The following is an 11,208-nucleotide window of genomic DNA, read 5'->3' as shown; positions in this document are numbered from 1 at the left end:
AGTTAACTGAGAAGATCAGGAAAACATCTCTCAGAAATGCGTGTTAGGAGACCTACCTCCAAAGTCACACATTCGTGTTGCTTACCGAGCTGACGAAAGTAGACTGATCGCCAATCAGGTCCTCAATAGGTTGAGGAAAATGTCAACCATTGACTTCGTTGAAGAGCTGAATTTGTTTGGACTTGTTTGAAAAGGTATGAGCTACTATAAACGTTACCGGTTACAGAATAGACCTACTTACTTTATGCCTACCTACTTAGAAATAGTTCTACACATAACAAGGGGACTGTAAACTTTTGAGTTCAAAGTATACCTAAAAGATTTATCCTAGGCTTTTGTTTTTCTTAGATCGAGCGGGCTGAAATCAGAAACTGAGGAATATATAGTGGCCTGCTGAGCTGTTATCCTGAACACCATGAGCCGACGTGGGATTAGATAATCTTGACAACCAGTACAGGTGTTTTGAGGCTCTCATTCATTCTGTTTCAGCCAATACATCCATTTAAGGTGATACTAATAATAATCTTTATTTTTCTTTTTGACATGATTGAACACGTATAGAAATCGTCAGGTACATAGAAAATAGCATACGTAATAATAGTGAAAGTAAAAGTAATACATGTTACTAAAATAAGACAGTAATTAGTCACGTTTATAATAAAATAGAAATATAAATAGAAATATATAACTTTTATTTATGTATACACGTATGCACAGATACACACACATATACATATACATGATCTACATATACATAAGAATGTTTGTTTGAAGGTGGTTGACAATGTTTAGTGTTCTGTTCTGTTCTACAAACATCAGTTCGGACTTCCAATAATAAGTATGTTAGTATCCACAATCGTCTTCTGGTGATAACTGGACTTATTCCTCCGAGATCCGACTATTTATAGGCCATTCGAGTGCTTTCACCATCCCCTCTTCTCTCTTTCCGCTTCATTGGTTTTTAGCGGGAGATGACCGTTTGGCGGGAGTTGGTCGTTTTTCGTTTGATAAGAGTTTTCCATATATTACGTATCTCTACGCTAGCTTGACTAAATGCGTTGTTTGACAACACATACGCGGCTTCTTTGAATTTTCTCCTTAACCAGTGTTCCTCTTTGTGGATGATTTCAGCTTGAGCCCACTTGATATTATGTTGATAAGTCCAAACATGCTCTGCCATTCCGGATTTGCTGGTTTCTCCTCGTTGTGTGTGTTTTTTGTGCTCAGCAATGCGATCTTTCAATGGCCTCTTAGTTTAGTGCTGAGCACAAAAAACACACACAGCGAGGAGAAACCAGCAAAAAATCCGGATTGATTGTGGATACTAACAATCGAAACGTCGTGACATAACTTGTTTTTCATTTTTTGTTAATAATGATTTTGAATTTTCAGCTTTTATTATTATTTCCATTTTTATTTTTTGGTTGTTGGTTTGGTTTTTGGTTGTTTTTTGTTCAAATAAAATTGTTATTTTCGGTTAATCTCTCTGATATTTTTTCAGGAATTTCAAATCATTTTATATTATATTAGACAATGGAAGTCCGAACTGATGAAATAATACATAAGAATGTTGGCAGTGCTACTTCAAAAAGAACTCCTGTATCGTGTAGGGATTTTTGTTGATTAAAAATCTCAGGCACCCTGTTTCCCTAATCTCTTGTGGAAGATTATTAAAACGTTTTGGTCCCAGGTAACAAGCAGAGTTTTCTGTCACCTTGTACTTATAAAATGGAATATAAAGTTTGTCTTTATTTTGTCTGGTATTAATGCTGTGAATATTCACATTCAAAGTAAAGTCTTTTCTATTATTAAATTCATAAATGCATAGCTCTAAGATAAATGAACTTACTATTGTTAAAAGTCTGAAGTGGAAAATAGTTATTTATGTATCAAGGGAATTAGAAGGGCCTTAATTACCGATGGCAAAGTTTGCGTCCCGAGGGCCTCTGGCCCGAGGGACAGCAATTGCCTGAGGTTATTAAGGCTCATTAATTCCCGTGGTACATAGATAATTTTATTTCTGACCGATTTCAATAAAATTTTGTTCATTTTTGAAAAGGAAAAATGTACCAATTCATTACCTTCCCGGTATATTTGAATCAGGTACCGTTGATTATAGTAGAGTTTTCTTGTTGCTAGGTTGTTGCTATGTTACTTGTTTATAAACAGAACTTTGTTATCAAGCTGTGTTTGCGGTGAAAACGTGTTTTCTACCCCAAATATAATGGAGGATATTTTGAAAAAAGCTGAACAAGCAAGAGAATCATTAATTCCATCGAAAAGTGAAGCCGTATACCAAAAAGAATACAAGATATATCTGGACTGGCTGACACGGAAAAATGTTATGCCAAAAGATGTCACTGAAACTGTATTTCTGGCATATTTTCAAGAACTGGTAAGGAATTTTCTATGTTTTTCGGTAGATTTGGTAGTAATTGTGTTTATTCGTTTCAGTCAGAAACGTATAGTCCGAATTCTTTATGGACTAAATGGTCAATGCTAAAATCGATGGTGACTATACATGAGAAACGAGATCTCACCAAGTTCCATGAACTACAGGCTTTTTTGAAACGGAAGAGTAAGAGTTATAAGCCGAAAAAGTCTGCTGTTTTATCTCCTAAAGATGTTATCAGATTCCTAAAGGACGCTCCTAATGATATTCATTTATTGCATAAGGTAATTTTTTTCTTATTTTCCTTTTTGTGTGTATTTATTTCCTTTTTTTTTTGTTATAGGTTGTTTTGATTATGGGTTATTTTGGAGGATGCAGAAGTCAGGAACTTTTGAATATGAAGATATCGGATATAGAGGACCGGGATTCCGTTATGGTAGTGAACGTACCGGAAAGTAAAACTGGTGTATCGAAGAAATTTACAGTTGTGGATGAAAAAGAGTTCTCCGCTTTGCTTTTATTAAGACTTTATATGTCTTTGCGTCGTAAAGGTATTGAACGATTTTTTTTGAGCTTCCAACAAAATAAATGTACATCTCAGCCAATTGGAAAAACATGTTTGGGAAAATCCCCAGCAAAATCGCAATGTATTTAGGATTGCCAAACTCATCTTCCTATACGGGACATTGCCTTCGTCGCACTTCTGCTACTGCTCTAGCCAATGCAGGAGCAACTATGACTAACTTAAAAAGACACGGAGGTTGAAAAAGTTCCACGGTGGCGGAGGGGTATTTGGAGGATAGCATCGAATTGAGAAATAAAACGGCGCGTATGTTGTCTACTTTGTCATCAGAAGAGGCAGGTACCTCGACTGTAGTGAACAGAAGCTCCAGCCATACAAAAGAAGAAATTGTTTCCAGTGGCGGAAGTAATTTTCAGGGAACATTTCAAAATTGTACATTTATTATTTGTAATGACGTGAATAAATAAAATATGGTTCAGTTTTCATTTCTATTTATTTTTACTTGTGAAAGGTAGAGGGAATTATAAAATCTATAATGTCCCAAGGGAGTTATGACCCTCTTTATTGATAGCGTAACTATGACGATATAAGCTTATAATATCCCGGTCAGAAATAAATATATTTATACATGAGTATGTACAGGGTACCCTAGCAATGAGTCGCAGAATCTTTTTTTGTACCAAGAAAACATCTCGTGCTAGTGTGGATCCTCTCCAAAGGAGGATTCCATATCAAGGATACGATATGGGATCCATAAGCGTGATATATCATGAGTAATTGTTCACATTTAAGAAAATTCCGGATTCGAAGTTGGAGTTTAATAAAATTTCTATTTTGAAGTTGAAATTTAAGAAAATTCAGAATTTGAAATCGGAATTTAAGAACATTCTTCAGAATTTTCGGAATTTAATGAAATTTCGAGTTTGAAGACAACATTCAATGAAAGTCGAAAGCCGTGTTCAGAACTCAAAATTCAAAATAACAATATTTGTTTGAAATTCCCGTTTTGAAAACCGGAATTTTGTGAAATTCCTAATACTTCAGACTGGGAATTCAGTGATTTTTCTCAGAATTATTTTTTATTATTCTTACATTGGCAGTTCTGAAAATATTGAAAAAAAATTGGTTTATATCTTTCAGAATTTTTCAAATGATCCAAGAGTTAAAATTGAAAGGGACATATTTTTAGGAGAGGTTAATTTTTGGTAACGAAATGTTTTTGTTTTCTACTTCTCCACCTTCATACAAAAAAATATGGGAATCTTTCAAAAAGAAGAAGAAAGCAGTCAAGTTCAAAATCAACTCTTTACAACGATGTGTAAATCATGCATATTCGTAGAATTTTCTTTCAGACACAAACTGGAAAAAAGTCCTCTCATACGAATATTGAGACACTTTTTCTTATTCAGTTTGTACCCCAAACATTCATTATGGACTTGTTCTTCATAAAATAAAGACCCACAGTGAAAAAGCATTTGGTAGATTAACTTCCCAGCCCTGAGAATTCGTAACTGAAGCGATACATTTTCCTTGCTTGACCACTCCTCCTCTCTGAATTGATTTCATGGAGATTTGCTCATCAAAAAATTACATCTGCGATAGATTCAATGAATATTATTTTCGGATCTCGGCGAAATTTCATGTGATTTGAAAATTTCCGCTTTTTGGCGATAACCCATTTACTGGCTTTGTACAAGTTTCTTGTGCGTGATGTTCGCACACAACTAGAAAAGCCCCTAGTGATTCTCTTCACTGTTGGTCGTCCTTTATGCAGTACACTCTCAGGTACGTGTTTTCTACCTGAGCATAAAAGAGGAATCACTGTTACACGGCCATTGCCTGCGCTCACTTACAATTACTTAACCTTGTTTACCACAATATGTCAAAACGAACTAATCTTCTTATTTTTGGTACACAAAGACCCGTTTGTGGACGGGCCGCAGATCGGCATCTCTTTTTTTCGCTTTGATTTTGCGACTTGGCTAGCATTGTGTATTCTTTTGTCGACAAGATGATGCCACCCGGGCTGAAGGTGATATTTTGACTTTTTGGTCTTGAAGGCGGTATCTTTGACGCCCAGTGATAAGGTAAACTGGTCTGCTGTTGTTACTTTGTAGTTTATTTTGACTTGAGGTGTCTAATTCATTCGAGCTGAATCTGTAGGAATCTTTGTTCTTTTGTTACGGTCAAGGTACGAGAAAGTTGATATATTTCCGCCTGGTATTGTGTTACTTGTTCGAAGGTAGGTAATTCTGGTTTCATTATTTTTGAAAAATTAGCTCTTTAACGTTAATCTGGAGAGTGTTTAGATTTCTAATTTGTATTTTTACATGAAGATTACCATTTTCAAATCCTCCTACTGTATATGAACGATTAAATAATGCGAATTCGCGACGAAATACATACTTTTTATACAGGGTGTTTCAAATTCGATCCTCACCATTGGGATCTGGGAAACTGATAGATACGAAGATGGTTAAATTAGGGCAAAGTTACGCATTCACCTGACTAACAATATGCCGTTGATAAAGTACTGAAATTCCAAGTATATCAACCTAATTTTTTCTTATGGGCGCTATAAAATAAAAAAAATATTTATTGATCCCTTAAGCTAGTATATAAACAAGATGGGACATTTTTTGGGAAAGAAAGTTTTTTGCTTTCTACTACTCCATCTGATACAAAAAATCACTCCTAAAAATATAACCCCTTCAATTCAAATAAGATTCCTCTTGGCTGGGATTAAATCAAATAGGTGAATGAATGTCATTACGATGTCATCGATGACATAAGCAGATCAAGCTTATTCCGTGACATTCAAAATCGTAATTCATGAATGAAGTGTGTGTATTTTCTATAATGTTATCCAATTTGGTACTGAAGAGCCTTAGGGCAAGTGTCTTAAGGCGAAACATCGGTGTATACCAGTGAGGGTGACAGTGTTCTATGTGAGTACAATTTATTACCATTCACTCAAAGTAGAACTCATGTGAATGATATCTGATTCTTATTCCACAACAAATGTTTGAAATACAAACTGAGTAGAGAAAAGTATCTTCTGTATAATTCAGTGTTCATATAGAAGTATTTGTTTCGAAAGAATTACTTTCTTTCGTGTAATTCAATGTTTATACGAAAGTAGCTGTTTCAGGAGGACTTTCTTTCAGTTTGTATCTGAAAGTTACTTCTTTGCATGATCTACACATTCATGTATGAGTTTCAAATTGATTACTTCCTTCCTTTTTTTGGAAGATTCTCTCATCCCTTTTTTTGTATCAGATGGAGTAGTAGAAAGCCAAAAACTTTCTTTCCCAAAAAATTAATCACTCTCAAAAATATAACCCCTTCAATTCAATATGGGACATGTCGTTAAAATTAATGAGAGTGATGTAAAAGTACCAACCCAAGTAAAATACATTGAGTATAAAAAATATGCATACAATATCAATTACAATTACGTCGTCAGCTTACTTACAGTCGATATAAATACGTCTCGAATTCATCGAGTGAATAAAAACATTGTGTGACTTAAGAGTTCTTTCAGGTGATATTCAAAAAGTGTTGGGGAACTCGCTTTTTTCATATTGTCTGGTAGGCCATTGAAGAAACGGCAGCCAGCATTATTCGGTGACTTTTTATAAAACGAATGTTTGTGTTTGGTCAATTTGATGTCGTTTTTACATCTAGTATTATGGGAGTGAGAGTCACTGTTCTCTCTCTCTATGATGATGGCTTTTGCTACCGTTGAGGTGCATTAAGCCAAACGAGAGTCACTGTTTAGATGATACAGATGCTTATTCTTGAATATGTAACACAGAATTTTAAATAGGTAAATAGATACGACTGTTAGGATTTGGTATTTTTTGAAAATATCCCTACAAGAGTTGCGATTTTTTATGCCAAATATTAGTCTGAGTATACGCTTTTTAGCAACAAAAACTCTAGTGATCTCAGATGTCTGTCTCCGCGCTATAGTATTATAAGATATAGCTGAATATACCAATGCGTAATATATTTGAAGAAGTGAGTCAATGTTTAGCATATTCTTTTGATTAACAAGTATATAAAACCTTTTATTCAATTTCTTACAAACGAAATTGATTTGTTCTTCCCATGAGAGGTTGCAGTCAATGTATATGCCTAGGAGTTGTGACGATATAGAGGTTTTCAAAGCAATATCTTTAAATTCATATACGTAGTTTATTGGAGGTCTATATATTCTTTGTGTAATATTCTATTACTACAGTTTTGCTGTGATTAATGATCAACATATTTTTCATGCAGTAATTTGAGAAATCATTCAGCACCAGATCTGCTTCTGATTTCATTTTATGTGCGTCAACTCCGGATACCACAATGGTGGTGTCGTCCACATACATAAAGGTTCTACCACTTCTAATGAGCTCAGGAAGGTCATTCACATATGTTAAAAAAATTAAGGGGCCTAGAACACTTCCTTGGGGAGTTCCAAGTTCAAGGGAATATTCGTCTGATTTTATGTTATCAATTTTGACGATAATTTTTCTTTTCTCCAGGTAGCACGTTATCCAGTTATTTATTGGACCACGTAATCCAAGTTTATCGATTTTTTCTGATACGAACCTTCGATCCACTGTATCGAACGCCCACGTCAGATCGAATGATCTATATTGGATTCTTTCTGTTTTGAATAGAACCAGATTTTACCTTTTCAATGCTGTATCATAAGTAATCATTCTTTTTCGAAAAACTGGAGATATTGAAAAACATTAATTCTTATCATAATAGGCTTCGACTTTGATGTTTCTAGATTTGACTTTCAATTTGTTGACATTTTGTTATTGTACAAGTCATTGAATTTTTGGCGAAAAATGGCTTTCACGAATGAAGAAAAAAGATTTGTTACAAATTTATAACAAATACGATAGAAACAATGTTGGGACATCGGAAATGTATTTAACTATATTTCGAAAGACGACAACCACATCGAACTATGTTCAAGTTATTGGATCAAAATCTCACCGAGTTTGGTTCGTTTGAAAAGCCAGTGAGAAAATACGGAGACAGAGTCAACAATCAAAATTTGATAAATGAGGTGTGTATGAGGTATATTAGACATTGTGTCATTTTCAATGAAAATAGAACTTTGGAATAAATAACAATAATAAACTAAAATGTAAATCAAAAGTAAATCACAGCAAATGCTCAAAATGCTGGCCTTGTTCAAGATAACACAACTGTGTCTTCTTCGAATATTCTCTGTATCTGTAGAGTAGGGAGGGTGAGTATGAGCCCACAGAACTTAGACCACATGTGACCCATCCTGTCCTTTCCAGGATTTTCTGCGGCTGGCTTGGGTGAAACAAACTCAGCTCCTGAGGCAGCTTCTGCTCTACTGCTCAAGAGTTTGATGCAAAACAGATATATCTGCCTCGTGTGGAGGCGGCACATCCACCCATCTTCCTAGAAGTATCAACAGGATCAAGAGTTGAAGAACTGAGAAGCGCTCGCTTTTGAGATGAGCAGGGAAAACAGTTGGAGTCCTTTAGTTGACGTACATCTCCTCTGTCGGATTCTTTGATGGCCTTCTGGTCCACGAATAGCTGGCGAAGGAGATCCTCCATGAAACAGCCTACAATACTGTGTCTTTACTTTCTTCCACGAGAGAACAGCGTACCTTTTGGCATTGATACACAAACTTTATGAGGAGTCATTCAGGGAAACTCTTACTTCCAAGGGTGATACCTCACTTCGCAGGAGTATCTGTATCTGTAGAGTAGGGAGGGTGAGTGTAAGCCCACAGCACTGAAGCCACATGTGACAAATTGTACATCCTCCCGAGGAGTTGTTCTCTTAGGTCATCGTCCATCCTGCATTTTCTAGGAAGGTGGACAGGTCACTGGGAGACATCAACTTTATATCGGCAGGTGTAGGCCAAGACTCGCCGTACATACACTCTCTTATTGACCTGCCTGACAGTCTCATCTTCCTGTTCACATATCCTGCATAGAGGTGAGTGCACTAGCCCCATATTATGGAGGTGTTTCCTTAGTTGACAGTGGCCAGTCAGAAATCCTACTGTTAGGTGTAGATTTTTCGTGGTCATCGCCAGATATTTCTTTGGCGCCAGCTTCCCAGGGTCGTCCAAGGTGATCCTGGCAAGATTACATCCTTTGATTCCATCCCATCTCTTTAAGGATTGAGCATGGGTGTAACATTTGACTAGTTCCGTAAATGTCGAAGTCATCAGGCCGTAGGTGCCACTGGGTCCTAAAATTCTTAGTCCAGGCGCCTCCTTAGCTAAAGAGTCGGCAATGCGATTACCTTTACTCCTGTCGTGCCCTTTAACCCACTTCAGGATAATATCATTATCTACCGAGTCTATGGCCAAATCTTGGTGGCACTGTAGTACTAGCCCTGAGGTAACACGTTGTCTGTTCAAGCTGATAGGGCTTGTTTACTGTCGGTGCAAATTGTTATGTTTTCATCAGAAATTCCTATCCTGGTTATTTTTTTTTGTGGCGATTGAGATACCGGCCAGTTCTGTTTGGACCACGCTGGTATTCTTTCCCATTCCCCATTTAATCCTTAGGCTTAGTGATCTGGAGTACACTCCACATCCTGAGCCGTCTTTGATTTTTGAGCCGTCTGTATATATGCGTATTGCATTTGTAGCATCTGACTCTGAGTTCTGTGTTTTTTGTATTTTGAAGGGTTTATTGAATCTGGGTTCAATTGCTTCATTTGCTGCCTCCAGCAGAGAATGCGCAGTAAGCGCTTTCCGCCATAGGCCCAGCCTCAATTGACCCATTCCTACTTCGAGGTTTACACCAGCCGTGCGCAATAGTATTGTCAAATATAGAAAATAATCATGAAATAATTCAGATTCATTTAAGTAAATACATGAATTGAAAGATGTTCCAACCTCACTTCAATATTTTAACACAAGAACACTCAGTATTCAGAATTCCATCTTTTAATATTTCAAGTTCATAGACATCGAAATTGATCCGATCACAGGATATGGAATATAAAACAATCTCCAAATACGCAAACTTGGCACAGATTGCATGCTGTGCATTTTACCTCAGTACAGTGACCGGATCAAACTCGCAATGTCAGCGTATAATTCTTTATAAATATTGAGGGAGGTCAAGATCATGGATCATAGTTAATAGTTAACAGTCAACAGACAACAGACAGTATTCATTTGAGTATCGATTGATAATCAGCAATGCAGCACATCTCCTTCTCTTCGATCCTGCTGGGTGGCAGTATAATGTAAGTTTTTGATTTACATTTGAGTGTGAGTTTATTTTTTCTGTTTCTTCACAATAAATATTTAATCAAGTTTCAAATGAGTTCTTTCATTATTTTTAATGAATGAATGAATGGGTGAAACAGCAAATAAAAATCCTCTCGTTAATAGCCAAGCGAGTACTGAGTTGCGACAGTATCATGGCCATTAACGCTTTCCTCCTCAACCTACAGATCCAGAGGGGTCAGACCCGTGATTAATTTCTTTGCCGCGGTTGGTGTTGTTCTCATATCTCCTGTGATGTTTAAACAAGCCAGTCGCTGTATTTGATACAGTTTTTAGATGGCCGTTGCTTGTAGAACTTTCGGTCCCAATGCAATGGCTCCATATGTTAACATAGGTCTTATTATTGCAGAGTAGATCCAGGTGACCACACGGGGTGAAAGACCCCATGCGCGTCCCACTGTCCTCCAACATTGCTCATAAGCCACGTATGCTCTTTTTGCTCTACTCTGTAGATGAGAGTTCCATGTTCTGTCGAGGACAGTCAGTAGCAAGGTATTTCACCTCTTCAGAGAAGTTTAGTTTGCTTTTGAAGATTTCGGGAGATTTTAAGCCCATTAAACTTTTTTTCCTGGTGAAAAGGACCATCTCAGTCTTCTTAGGATTGATCGACAGTGAGTGTTCCTTACACCATGTTCCTATTAATTTGAGCCCATCCTGCGCTCTATCGCACAGTGTGTTTACAAATTTGCCGGTCTGCAAGATAACTATGTCATCTGCGTATGCAATTGTGTAGAATACATTTCTGTTAAGATGATTAATCAGGGAATCCAGAACTATGTTCCAGAGAAGGGGTGATAAGATCCCTCCCTGTGGACATCCCCTCATGACCAGTCCTTTCACTGTGATGTCTTCTACATTAATACTTATTACTCTACTAGAGAGCATCTTGAGTATCCATTCTCCCACTACCAGGGGTACATTCCTGGAGTGTAGTTGCTGGGTAATCGTTGGAAAGGTTGTTTTATCAAACGCTCCCTCGATATCTATGAT

The 11,208-nt window shown here is 36.8% G+C and overlaps 1 protein-coding gene across 1 annotated transcript; it reads left to right on the top strand.

Moving 5' to 3' along the window:
- Positions 1 to 1,879: 1,879 nt before the first annotated feature.
- On the top strand, positions 1,880 to 3,400 carry LOC141487325 (uncharacterized). The gene is made up of 3 exons (XM_074186258.1): positions 1,880 to 2,395; positions 2,455 to 2,676; positions 2,736 to 3,400. Exons 1-3 carry the CDS (start codon positions 2,225 to 2,227, stop codon positions 3,045 to 3,047), a joined length of 705 nt encoding a protein of 234 aa, XP_074042359.1. The 5' UTR covers positions 1,880 to 2,224; the 3' UTR covers positions 3,048 to 3,400.
- Positions 3,401 to 11,208: the final 7,808 nt, after the last annotated feature.

The sequence above is a fragment of the Leptinotarsa decemlineata genome, unplaced genomic scaffold (genome assembly GCF_025532065.1).
Source record: "Leptinotarsa decemlineata unplaced genomic scaffold, Ldec_3_MD MMD2_tig00078422_RagTag_RagTag, whole genome shotgun sequence".
NCBI classification, from domain to species: domain Eukaryota; kingdom Metazoa; phylum Arthropoda; class Insecta; order Coleoptera; family Chrysomelidae; genus Leptinotarsa; species Leptinotarsa decemlineata.
This window is presented reverse-complemented; position numbering and strand designations above follow the sequence as displayed.